Raw genomic sequence first — 13096 nt, forward strand, 5'->3', positions numbered from 1 at the left:
TATATATATATATATATATATATATATATATATAGTTTTTTTAAGGCTGGCAGCTACTAATATGTGGCTACAGAGGAGTAGTCTGAGGTTAAGGGTCTGGCTCAGGGAGCCCGAGTGACGACCTGTGGGGCTCTATGCACTAACCACTAGGCCAACACTTCCCTGACCTTCTCGCTGCAAGGCAGCAGTGCTACCGACTGCGCTAATGTGCAGCCCAACCTGTAGGGTCGCAAGCCTTTATCTCTGCTTTCTAGTACTTTTCATTTTAACAGCATCTGAAAAAGCAAATAAAATTCATAAAAATCAAAAATCTGCATGGGATTATTGTAGTTTCATCACAGCTTAATAAAAAATAATGTCTTTGTTAGATAAAAAAACAGCAAAACCTAAGGATTTCATTGAAAAAACCGAACCCAGTTAAAGAAATTTGAGTGCAGGTTAAACCAGAGATTAAAGGGTATAAAGAACAGAGGTTGTGGGTAATGAAAAAAAGAAAAAATAAGCAGTTTATTGTTCCAGGAATCCTGCTTTGCATATTTTTATGATCCTCATTCAAACATTTGTACTTGTAATGATCTCCTGGTATTAGCTCACATTTTATTTGCAAAGGTAAGTTTGCACACTGACAACCAACCACAGAGATAATCAGACGGTTGAGGACCATCCTACAGGGAACTAGAGGTCTTTAAAACAGGAAAATCAATCTGAACTGAAGTACTGAGCTGTGTGTTTCATACCCTCTTACTGAAGGAAGCAAATGGATCCAATCTCTCCTCGTACTGGGAGGAGTAGCGCATCACAGTGTCATCGCTGCCTCCGGCCTGTAACACAGTAACATGACAGATCTGAGTTTTCTTTAAGCTATCTCCAGAGTTTAACCCACTAAAAACTGAATGAAGACGCACTCTGCCCGGGTAGCTCTGCAGGAACTTGATTTTCTCATAGAGCTTTATGTTGTCGGCCCTCAGGCTGTCCAGCTCGCCCTGCAGGGCCTGCATGGTCTGCTGCATGGAGCGGTTTTCCTGCAGGGGTCAGATGGGAACCATGCATTAGGATTTCATTCATCGAATAACACAAACAGGGATATCCTTACAATCTGTGTCTGTGACTCACGGCTTCCAGCTCCTGGTTGCGAGAGCGGAACCTCTCCCTTTGGCTGGAGATGATGGAGAGCAGAGAGTCCATCTGGCCCTGAGGAAGCTCAAGGTGGGGGCTCACAACTGATCCTGGAGATAAATGGCAGAAAGGATGAAACAAACACCTAAAGGCAATCATGTGCTCATTGTTTACATGGATTTTGTTGCATCAGAAGATAGAAGGCATGGAGAGTGATCCCCTTATCAGACATCCTCTCTAGTCTGTGATCTAAGAGGTATTTAGGCTAGATTTACTGTCTCAGTGACATTTTTCAAAATGTGCCAAGCCCTTATCCAATGCCCAGACTGAGGTAAAATGTAAACCTTTTTCATCATTACCATGAATTGTTTTTTTGTTTTTTTTACTTTGAATAATCAAAGGATGAGAATGAAATCAGACATCATCCTTTGCAAAGGTTTTTTTCTAATCTTGGATAAGCTGCACAGGGATTTTAGCAACGTGTTTTGATTTGACATCAAGCTGTCACAGAAACTTTACTTCCATTGATAACCCCTGAGCCAAATCAAAGAACACCAGGCCTTCTGTTGTATAAGGGCTGGATGATGTAAGCCGTCTATTCTCTTATCTTAACCTTGCAGCCACTGCGGCTCAGATTTGCCAGAAAGAAGCTTGTTTCCCTCCTAGAGGCCGTTTCTCCTTAATATACACCTTAAATAAATCAAACTGTAGCTAATCCTCAAGGGAGGATATATAGTTTGGAGGGCAGAGAGATGCCTTTAACAAATGAGCTTCTCTCTAAATGAGATTTACAGCAGCTTGAAATTCAAAAAGCAGACCTTTTTGGTTAAAGGACATGAGATTTTTAATTGAGTTCAGTCTGAGTTTAAGTGGACCGAAGACACAAAAGCACCTTGGTTTCATCCTCTTCTTGTTTATCTACATCGACTGAGAGATTGCTTCTATAAAATGTGCATACTCCTACTTTTTCTGCTAATTTCTCTGTTTAGCTGTGCATCTCTCTCTGGGAAAGCCACAGAAAACATTTGTGTCTTCTTTAATTGAACCTTCTGTGCTTTTACTGCAATAGAAAGTACCTCCGGCTCATGCTAGTTTAGCAACAGCTATGTGTTGCTAAACTAGGCCAATGATGAAGCTACGGCTGCCGTTGATTGTTTAACCATTGTCTCTTTTCCATAGAGATGACATCTGACCCTACTATCTATATTTAGCTGAACCTTCTTCCCTAATAGATTATGACTGACCCATTTCTCTAACAGAAAGTACTCATGGCCCAGTGCTGCTATCCTGAACTGCGTCTCTTTCCTAAATGACTCCATATAACTTTTGTTTCCAGCATTTTTTTAGGTTCTATTAACATCTCTGCTATCTACTATCATCTGATTTGACTGTGCTGTAGTGTAACTAGGATAAACCGAAACAATTCAGGACTAACATGCCTCCATATGACATAAAGATCAGAATCAACTTAAATCACAAACCAAGTACACACCTGTAAAAGCTGCAGAGGCCTCTTTGATCGGCTCTGGGATGTTTCCCATGTTGCTGACCTCCGACCCATCGGCGTCGGGCCGAGGCAGGGAGGACATGGCCTGGATGGTGCTCAGGTCGTGCTCCAGCTTCAGGATCAGCTCCTTCTGCTCTGCGCTGGTGCGCACAGCAGCAGAGAACTCCATCTGCAGCTCAGAGTAACGGCCTGCGGAGCGCAAAGATCATTTAACAGACGGTCCGACTTCCTTTCTGAAGTTATAAGTAGCTTTTAAAGGGACTCACCTGAGGGAAATGGCAAAGGAGTCCAAAACATCCCTGAAAACCCTAAGCATTCATCTAAACCTCACCTAGACTCTTTCTCTGAGAATACTTTGTTTGGGAACCATGCATTTAAAAACAGAAAACAACAGAAGCACACTTTTAGTATTTGTATAAAAGAGATTTACTTCAATTATCACACCTAGGGTGCATGTGAATAATAATGATGATGAATCAAATGTCAATCATAACAAATACATTGTGAACGTTTCATACAGTGATATTGCTTTTCAAATGTCGTAGAAGGGACTGTTTTACAGTGCTGAGAACAAACAACATGATACGTTTAGTAAATAGAAAGCTAAAAGAAACCATGATACATGAGGAAAGGAAAACCAAACAGAGGGACACCCCGAAGGACAGAGAAATAAAAGCATCTCAGGAGTGACAGAAGTGCCGAAGAAACCACATATATATATATATTTATAAAAAAAAAATAAAGGAACAACCCAAACAGAATAAAAACATTGTAACATCCCTTTACAGTCATGCAGCCTCTTGTTCTACAACACACACACGTCCGCTTGCTCTCACACACTCACAAAATAAGCAGTGGGAGAAGTTATGAGGATTATTACTTCCACGTTGTTGATGGCGGGTTTGAAAAAAAAAATGAAATAAAATGAATCATTTAGAAACACTCTGAACCTGCTAAAGCCTCAACGAGCATCTTAAAGCTTTCCAAAAGGGGGGAGGAAGAGAGGAATATGTGGGGGGACGGGGTACAGGTCTCCCTCCAGGTCATTTGGTTGTCAGACTACACTGTTGTTCAAGCTAAGAGCAAACAGAAGAGACGACACTAGGTAGCAACACAACTAAATCTGCTGAGCGCCTCTCGACAGACGTGGAAAAACTACGTCACCATTTGGCTTTTTTTTTATTATTATTTTATTTTTTTTGCTCCGTCTTGAACCGTTTATTGTTCCAGAGTTGATCTGTCAGCTGAGGGATCTAAGAGATGATGGCTTAAGACTATAAATGAGCCAACGATAGTGAGAGGGGAACACAGACACACCCGGATGGGCCTGAAGGAAGCAGAGGGGGGGGGGGGTGTTTAAGAAGGCTGAGTGTTTTGTGCTGTGCTGCGTGTTAATAAATGTATTACTGAGTGTGCTATGCATACAGCACCGCTGATTCAGAAAGTGTTTCCTTACAAACAAGGAAAAAACACTTCTTAGGATATATTCTAAAAGTATTACAAAAAAACATCTGAGGTTTCCTCTCTCTCTCTTTTTTTTTTTTTTTTTATATTGTTTTTATGTTTCTCTTCTTCTCCTGAATATGTTGACCAGTGCTGCTGCTGCGGTTCGGGCTTCCATCACAACTAACAACTACTACTTCAAAACAGATCATACAGTAAAGCTTTCACAACTTCAGAAAAAAAAAACAAAACAAGATATGATATACAGCATCTGTTACACCTTTACAATGTTATTCAACAGTGTATAGAATAATCTGATTTAAATTTGTAGAAAAATATCTGTGGATCATGGAAAAAGTCCTGAATCGTCCCTTCTCTCCTCTCCTGCCTTTCAAACGAGAAGCGCGCTGCAAATCCAATCGGCTCCCTATTTACATCCGACTTTCTCCTTCTGTTTTTTTCTTTTTGTTTTTTTTTTCCTCCAGAAGAACCCAGAAGAATTGGCACGCGTCATTATCAATACATGTAGTGCCGTTTTTAATGTCACAGCAAAAACTGATGCGTTAAGAAAAAATAATTACAAAAATGCCCGGTGAATAAATTCAGTGTTCTTACAGTGTATGCTGCTGTTTCTGCATGCTTCCTCCTTCATTCTATGCTCTGGCCTTTTTGTTTTGCTGCTAGTTTATGTACAACACAAGAAAATGCTTTGAGGGCGGGGGGGACGGGGACATGAGGACCTGGATTGAAACATAACACAAAAATAAGTTTGCATCCCTGCAGTCTGAGAAACGTTTCCAGTACCAAGAGGAGTTTGTAAGAAAAAAGCGTGAATTTGAAGTGAGATATCAGCTAAAACTGTCTAATGACATCACTAGTTTGGTGCCCTGCTTGGCAGATAAAGGCACAAATCTGATGATCTCGCATGTTTTAGGCGGGTTGATGACATAAGTGATGGGTTAAGTGCTTTTTATGTTTTTGTGTGTGTTTTAAACAGATTCTTTTGGTTGGTACAACAAGCCATGTTCCTGCTGGTCCAGAGTTGTCTGCAGAAGGACCTTGATGTGCTTAAAGAATTTGAGACAGGTGCATCATATTTAATTTGAAGTGAAAAATTAAATCAGCTTAATTTTTTATTAAATTTTGGGATTTGAAGCCAATAAAAAACCCAAACTCAGTTTCTAAACTCGAGTTCTACTGAATCCAAAGCAGGATTTAGGATCCATTTACACTCCTCTGCGGAGATGAGTTTTACAGAAATCAGAGTTTAATTCTTCTTTAGGGTGGGTTTTGCCCGTATCAATGCAAATCTATAAACACAAGTGCAACATTTTCCTAATTGGATCCAAACCTTCATCAAAAATTATAAATTTGTTTAAGGACACTAAAGAACATGATCGGATCATGTCGTGTGTATACACGTACCAAGGGTTCGAGCAGATTAAATCATTTAAACAGGCACAAAACTGTCAAATTTATGAAAAAACGTCAGGCACATACGCTGAGTGTTTATTTTACGCCAATGATCTGAATGGGTGTGTAAACGGATCCCGATCGAAATGGCGACCCGAGGAAAATCCCTCTTTTTCAGAATGACATTTTTTCCCAGTCGGATTAAATCCTTCAGTCTGACATGTTTATATAATAACTTTTCGATCTGATCAGGCCTTCCAGCCGATTATTTGCGCCCATAGCTATTGTCAAGATGAAGACCCCAGACCTGCGATAAAGGAACCTGGAAGACTTCAACAAAACTGAACGAATCTCTTCCTTTTCCTGCCACACCGAGGCAGTAATTCAAACATAAAACATACAGAGGAAAGTACATAAACATTCCAGTTATCACTTTTTGTAATTAAATATATCTTTTAAGTCTAAAGCTTTGTTTTAATGTACTGAGAAACTGAATTGTAGGTTTTCATTGACTGTAAGTTCAAATCATTTTCTAAAATCAACACATTAAATATATCACAATGTGTGATTTACTTTAATGAACCACCAAGATGCACCCATTCTAGAAAATCCAATCCCAGCATCAGTGCAAAGACCTTGTTGGCTAACAGGAAATCTGGATGAACCAGTCAGGAGGGAGGTTGGGTGAGGGGGGGGCAAGTACGGAGACCAAAACAGGTGCTTAGTTATAATATCTACAACTGTACAGGACAACAGCTTATTGTGTCAGAGTCATCTGTAGTTTGGACAGGATTATAGTTTATCGTGTTGGACATGGGCACGGCCACCTAGTTATTTTTAGTGTTCAGATTCGGATGAGAGTCTGTGCTTGGTTCACAACCACTGGTTAAAAAAAAAAAAAGGCAAACACTTCCCAGGATTCCTGGGATGGTACTCCGTCGTAGTGTTTACAGACCCTGTCCGAGGTTTAAGTCACCAAGAAATCCTCATAAGTGCTTTGTTTGCTAACTGCAATAGAAATTCTGCATAATCATAGGCTGGCTATCTCTGCTCGATATGGCGCAGCACGTCCTGCTGGCTGGTACGCTTCTCTAATCTCAATTTGGCAGATATGACCTCTTTCAAGTGAGCGTGCTTCTCAAGTTTAGATTATTTCATTTGACCTTTTTTTTTTTTTTGTTTGAGTACAAATGCGGACCAGTTGATCACGTTCACATGGTCTATAAATGGGCGAAGTTGTGTGCTCTGCTGAGTGTTAGTGTTGGGCTTGCCCAAGGAAAAAAAACAAAACAAAAATAAAAATATCATTACCCCAGAATAGAAGATAAACAGACTAACATATATTCAGTGATCTTGATATGTCCTTTGATTCTCTAGCTAGCAGTTTAAGAGCATAACAGTTGTGGTAAGAGCTTTTATGCTTATGGGAGCATGAAGTGAAGCAAACACATTTCCAAAGCTATTGAAATGACACTAAACTTTAGGATTCATGAATATACAAACAAATGAGAACTAGTACATCTTTGTAAATATTAACCAATACTGCCGGCAGTCTATACGTCTAATAATAAAAATGTTACTTGCCCTCAGGAACAGTATAATCCCTTAAAAAATAGACAACTCATATGATAAGACATTAAATGGAAAAAAAAATACAGCACCTATAAATAAGCAGAATAAAAACCAAACTATAAATGCAAAAATAGCAATAAAACCAAGCTACAGTAAATCATAGTATTACACTACTTTGTGAGAAGATTAATGCAATGGTAACGCATCAAACAGCTTAAAGAAGGGTGTCAGTTGTGCACTAGTAGTGTGTGCAAGTAGATATACGAAATATGACCCCACTCATTTGAAAAAAACGCTCCTCTGTCGCTCGCAAACGAGCACGCATGTGTCCGTGCGCGCGCACATAAACACACACACACACAAAGGGGGGGAGGCAGTGGGCTGACAGGCACTGAGGGCTTGTGTAGGACGGGGAGGGGGAGTGATATGCCTTAAAGTTTGTAGTGTTTACAGTAGAATTCAATGCAAAAAAAAAAGACATTTATCCCTGGATACAGGATAGACTGAAGAAAACAGGGAGGGGGCGACTACTCACAAACAGGAAGGGGGAGGGGTTGGGATGAACTCACTTTGACAAAAAAATAAAAACTGCAAAAAGAACAAGATAATGGAGTTCAGCACTTAAAATGTGCTCCAATCCTCCTTTTTTCAGTCAAGGATTATAATATACTTTTTAAACTTTACTGTGTGAATTGACCTCAACCCTGACTTACATGCAGGCAAGTATAAATGCACACAAAAATACACACACACTCACACCTACGCACACACTCTTCCTGATTTGGCCTATAAAAACAGGTTTGTGACCAGAGAGTTTCTTTTCGGTAGTGATGCACAGCTGTGACGTGTACAACCCAAGAAAACAAGAGACACACGTAGAGCAACACCATGTGAGACAGCTACAGTACTACATGGATTCATTGTGTTTTATCTAAAAATAAAACAACCCAAAAAAACGCAACATTATTCCACTCTAATCCGTTTAGCTTTTATTCTAACAGAAACTCCTTAACTGTCTTCTTTTCTGTCGTTTTGTACTAATTTAAAAAAAATGTTCGGTAAAATTCCCTATTTTGTACTCTTTAGAGTCGATAGACTGTGCAATCTCTTATTGGCAACCAAATTGCAGTATCAAAAACAGATCATCCTTCATCCTGAAGAGAAGGGTCAAAAGAAGGCAGATAGAAAAGGTGCTTCCTTCCTTCCTTCCTCTTCAGATGAGCGTCTATGTTTGAGAGGAATTCAAAATGATCCTTCTGGCCATCACATGGCTGTCAGCAGGACAGGATATGGGACAGAACAGGTCAAAGTTCATCCGTCTTATTTCAGTAACCATGGCAGCTCAGCCAGCAGGCTTTCCTCTACCCTCCGAAGAGTGTAGGAGCGACTTAAAAACATGCTGCTGCCGAGAAAAAGAACACGCACCACATTTAGGTGTATACGCACTCACGCACACATAAAACACACGCACAGGTGCACGCAGACACAACCCCCTAACGTACAAACACACACGCAGTGAGTGAAAAAGGCAAAGGGTTTGTAACAGTCACTCTACAGTGTGAAAAAAATGAGGCGTCTCACTGAGTGAGGGGAGGTTTGTGGACACTTGGGAGGTGAGAAGAAGAGAGGAAAAAAAAATCTCCTTTAAGAAAGTGAGAGTTCTTGTAAGAGAGTTTCTGTCTCTATCAGTGTCTATCACTGTGACAGCTGCTGTGTCAGGCCTTGCCTGTGATACTGAGTTCAGGTTCGAACCCCAGCTGCAGGTCAGACCCCAGCTCAGGGCTAACCAGTCTGGTGCACCAGTGGCTGGTGATAAGGGGAGGTACAGCAGGGCCAGAGGCCAGCAGGACGGTTAAGTGCTTTTTCTCAGTACAAAAACAAAACTCAGTTTAAAAAAAAACAAAAAAACAGGAGAGACAAATCTCTTATTTTGTTCTTCTACGTACTCAGTAAAATCTTCTTCTTAAGGGTTTTGCCAACCACTCTTTGTTTCTTTCCTTTTTTTTTTTTTTGGAAAGCTTCTATGCAATAAAAATGGCTGCTGAGCTTGACTTTGGCTGTGTCCACTCTCCGACTGAAACTGAGCAGGAGGGGTCCAAGGTTAGAGGTCGTGAGGTTATGAGACGATAAGGATGAGGGAGGGGGTCAGAGGGAGCTAGAACTCCCACTCTGAGGGGTCCTCTTTACTGGCAGCCTTCTCCAGCCTGTGGATGATGTTATTGAGATTGGCTGCCTTCTTCTTGCGCAGATTGTTGTCCCTGGGGTTTCTGGCCGAGCCAGAGGCTGGGATGTTTGTACTCGAGGCAGAGCTAGTGGAGGAAGCCTCTGTGAGGCTGAAGATGCCCAGTCCAGTTTGTCCACAGCTGGAGCCCGGCCCAGCTAAGCCTGAGGTGGTGCAGTCTAACTGTGAGGGGGAGTTATTAGAGCCGCCTGCCTCAGACTCTACCTCCATGCCTTGGTCTTTGCATGCCCCTCTGTGATCCTCCATGCCCAGTCCCTGGCGGGTATCAACCGTGCCCTCAGACTCTGTCCCGTCACAGCTGTCCCCTTCTCCTGATTTGGACCCACGGAGAGAAGGAGATCCCCCCTCACTCCCAGGCCCCATCCCTCCAGCTGCCTGGATCTCCTCTATGAAAAGCTCCCTTCGGATGCGTGACCTAGAGCAGAAACACAAGTTCAACCCAGAGTCAAAGTCGGACAATTACATTTCATAAACATTTGGGGCATAAATTGGACTTTGATCCACACATGTTCAATGTGAAAAAATGAACATATCCCTAATAATATTTGGTGAAATGCCCCTTTGAAGCCAGAAAGGTCCCAAACAATCTGGTTTCTGACCCACAGAACGGAACCAGAACGGACTCGTGAACCAAAGTTTTATTTTATTTAAATCAGTTAATAAAATGTATTAAAGATGGGTCTAATAGTAATAAAATCTGCATCAACAAAAACAGTATTTGTTTTTATTCATTTCAAAGTGATATTTTAATTTCTTTAAACACAAATATCTTTCTTCCTTATTTCTGTCATTTAGTTTCATCTCTGTAGAGGACCTTAAGACTATAATTAATCCCCAAACTCTGGGAATCAATGCTCTAAAGGATTTCAACTCAAACAATCAGGTTTTGTTGCCACCAAGAAGCTTCTGGGTTCTACATTCATCCCCATTTAAACCAGAAATGAAGGAGCTAAATTAAAGCAGCTGGTTTGCTGACATTGGTTGGGTTTTAAACTGTCAGGCAACCTCATGTTTGCCCGTTGCTCCATTTTTAAACAGTTTTTTTTACCCCAAGAAACATAAGAACAGTGCACCACCATGAAGAAAGCTGCGTAATGTAGTGGGACCTTTTTCCTGAATGTTAAAGAAGACAATGAAAGAGAAATACCTTCAAATGTTAAAACTACAGTTAGACAGTAGAAGCTAGAAACATCAGGGGTGTCAAACAGCACATTTAAGTCAAATGTAGGTCTGATCTTGGTTCAGAATACATAAATAAGGATGATGTCAAGCTTCACTAATCGTAGATATAAAACATTGTTAATTGTTTAAAAAACCAGCTAACTGGGCAGTTTCAAATGGAGAAATTTCCAAACATCTATCCAGGACCATGGAAGAAGTCTATTGATGGCAACAACACATGTGGGAGAAACCTGTAGTTTACCTTAGGAAGGTTAAACCAAATATTTATGTACATTTCAACCCAGAAGGTTAAATTAAATAGCAGCCCTGTACGATCTGATTCTAGCATTAGGTGACAGCGTGTCGTATTTAAAAACCGTTGTTTTTCCTCTGAGCACTAACCTGTAATTATGAAACCAGTTGATGACCGTGCTGGTCTTCAGGTTGAGCTGGGAGGCCAGCTCCTCAATGGTTTTAGGGGAAGGGTAGGGCTTCTGCTGATATGCCTTCTTTAAGGCCTCCTTCTCCTCGGGGCCTAAGACCACCCTGGGCTTCTTCAGCTGCTGCTGGCCCCCCGGGCTCTGGGAGCCCTGCATGTAATCGGGCCCCGACAAAACTCCGTCCACAGAATGGCCGTCGCTCAGGGAGCTCAGCCGCCTTTTCATGTAAGCTGGATGACAGAAAAACATTGGAAATTGAAACAACAGAAGAAAATGGATCAAAGAAACACATTTGATAAAAACTTAAAAAGGTGCAACTTTAATAAGGTACCGTAAAAGAAACGCAAACCTAAATTAAACTGTGTTTGATACAAATACATTATTACTGCGCTTTCATTAAAGAGACATTATCTAACTTTTTAATGAAAAACATCTTTTTATTTGGCCCTTTACAACTAAAATATTGTTTGGAAAGCAGAAACCTCAGTAGTTCTGCTCCAATGCATCTATAAGCCTGTAGCCCATTTTTCTGAATTTACTGCAGGTCAGAAGTTCCCGCTCTGTTCTGCAGATGTGACATCAACATGTTATTGGGTCCAATGTTGTGGGGACACCAAAGCGACTGGCATCCAGCTCAACTCAGACACCAATGGCAACTCCAGGTAGAGTGAAACAAGTAAAAAATAACCCTAGTCAAGAACGAGCCTGAGCTAAACGGAGGAACAGAAGAGTGCTGCAGTTCTGTGTTTTGTTAACTCTTAGAAAACTACATAATACAGGCAGCTTTCTTTGTAAACGTGGACAGAAGAGGGTCTGAAATCATAAAGCTACTGAAAAGGTATGCTTTAACAGAACTATTTTTGTTTATCATTTTTCACATGAATAACTCCTTAAAACTAACATTTCATTAGCATTTCTAATCTATCTACAGAGAAAAAAAACTAAATTGGTTTTACTGGGAGGTTAAGTTGCACAGCCAAAATCCCATTGTAATGTTGTCAATTTCACCTAAAGTACTTTAAAGAAAGACTGGAACTGAACCACAGTGTTGTACAGTTTTCATAAAACCATTGATGAATCAAGCACATTGCAATAAAACATGATAAAAATAAAAGTTAAGACCAATTAGGACAGGTAGGGTACAGAGTCAGGCCTTATTTAAATGCAAAGGAATATAAATGAGCTTTAAGATGAATTAAAAAAAGGATCCAAACTATGGGCAGATCTTATTTTGAGGGTTAAGCTGTTCCGAATATTTAGTGCAGCAATGACAAATCCATTGTCTCCTCTTCCTTTACAAACTGGTTCTAGGAACCTGTAGCAATAGTTTATTGTTTGATTATAGTGTTCTAGAAATGGTGCAGTCATGTAAACGATCTTGCAGGTAAGCTAGGGCTAAGCCTTTTAAAAATTAGGAAAAATAATAAAAGAAAAACCAATCCAATAAGATACAGGCAGCTGTCTCTCATCCCGTTGAGAGTTGAGCGTTTTCAACCATGTGGACATGCTGAAGATAAGATTGGTCCCTGTTTTTTTTATAATGAATGACAGTAATCCAAATGTGTGTGGTAATGATGGGTCATTTTCTCCAGATCTGAACAGAACCAAGATTTAACTTTTGCTAAATGAAGAAGCTTGAGTTCAAAACAGAACTAACTCACTTATCTAGCTTTAAACAACATTTAAACAATGTTGATTTATTAATCTACCTGTACCACCATGTCCCCGCCTGTGTCAAGGTTTTAGTTTCTTAGATTTCTAGATTTATCGTGGAATTGAAAAACAAAGAGTAGAAAAATAAAGCCAGTATCAGAAAATGTTAAAACTGTTTGGATGCACGTTAATTGCTGTACACTGATGTACCACTAGATGGTGCTCCAACTCTTCTAAGCATATTTACCAGAACGCATCCTTTCCCTTTCAAGGCAAAACAAGCAGCTCTGTTTACTCCAGGCACCAGCAGCTGAAAATGAACAGCTCATGGCAGCTTCGCATGAGGTTGACATTCTCCCAACCCCGATACATGCTGCCAGATATATTAGTGTTTCAGGGGAATAAACCCCTCAGAGCAAGGTTAGAGCTCTCTGAAAAGTTCTGTGCTGCCTTATAGGCAAGCAGCAGCAGAGCGAGAGGTCAAATACGGTTAGTCTAGATTAGGTCTATGTCTTTCCTCTGGGCTCCGCTGGTGGCCCGACCAACTGC

General features: G+C 40.6%; 1 protein-coding gene across 5 annotated transcripts in view; it reads right to left on the bottom strand.

The window, feature by feature from the left end:
- The window catches only part of cux1 (cut-like homeobox 1), an 80145-nt gene that overhangs the window by 3113 nt on the left and 63936 nt on the right, over window positions 1–13096 (bottom strand). For 4 of the 5 annotated variants that reach the window (XM_015370268.1, XM_015370267.1, XM_015370266.1 and 1 more), the window contains 2 exons: window positions 10857–11124; window positions 4535–9708 (listed from right to left, as the gene is read on the bottom strand). In XM_015370268.1, coding sequence (XP_015225754.1) covers window positions 9207–9708; window positions 10857–11124 — 770 coding nt within the window. In that variant the 3' untranslated portion in view covers window positions 4535–9206. Of the gene's footprint in view, window positions 1–737; window positions 822–905; window positions 1023–1113; window positions 1227–2608; window positions 2813–4534; window positions 9709–10856; window positions 11125–13096 lie in introns of those variants that run through there. The other variant, XM_015370269.1, reaches the window with a different exon arrangement.

Source organism: Cyprinodon variegatus, unplaced genomic scaffold (assembly GCF_000732505.1).
Source record: "Cyprinodon variegatus isolate N-32 unplaced genomic scaffold, C_variegatus-1.0 Scaffold44, whole genome shotgun sequence".
Lineage (NCBI taxonomy): Eukaryota > Metazoa > Chordata > Actinopteri > Cyprinodontiformes > Cyprinodontidae > Cyprinodon > Cyprinodon variegatus.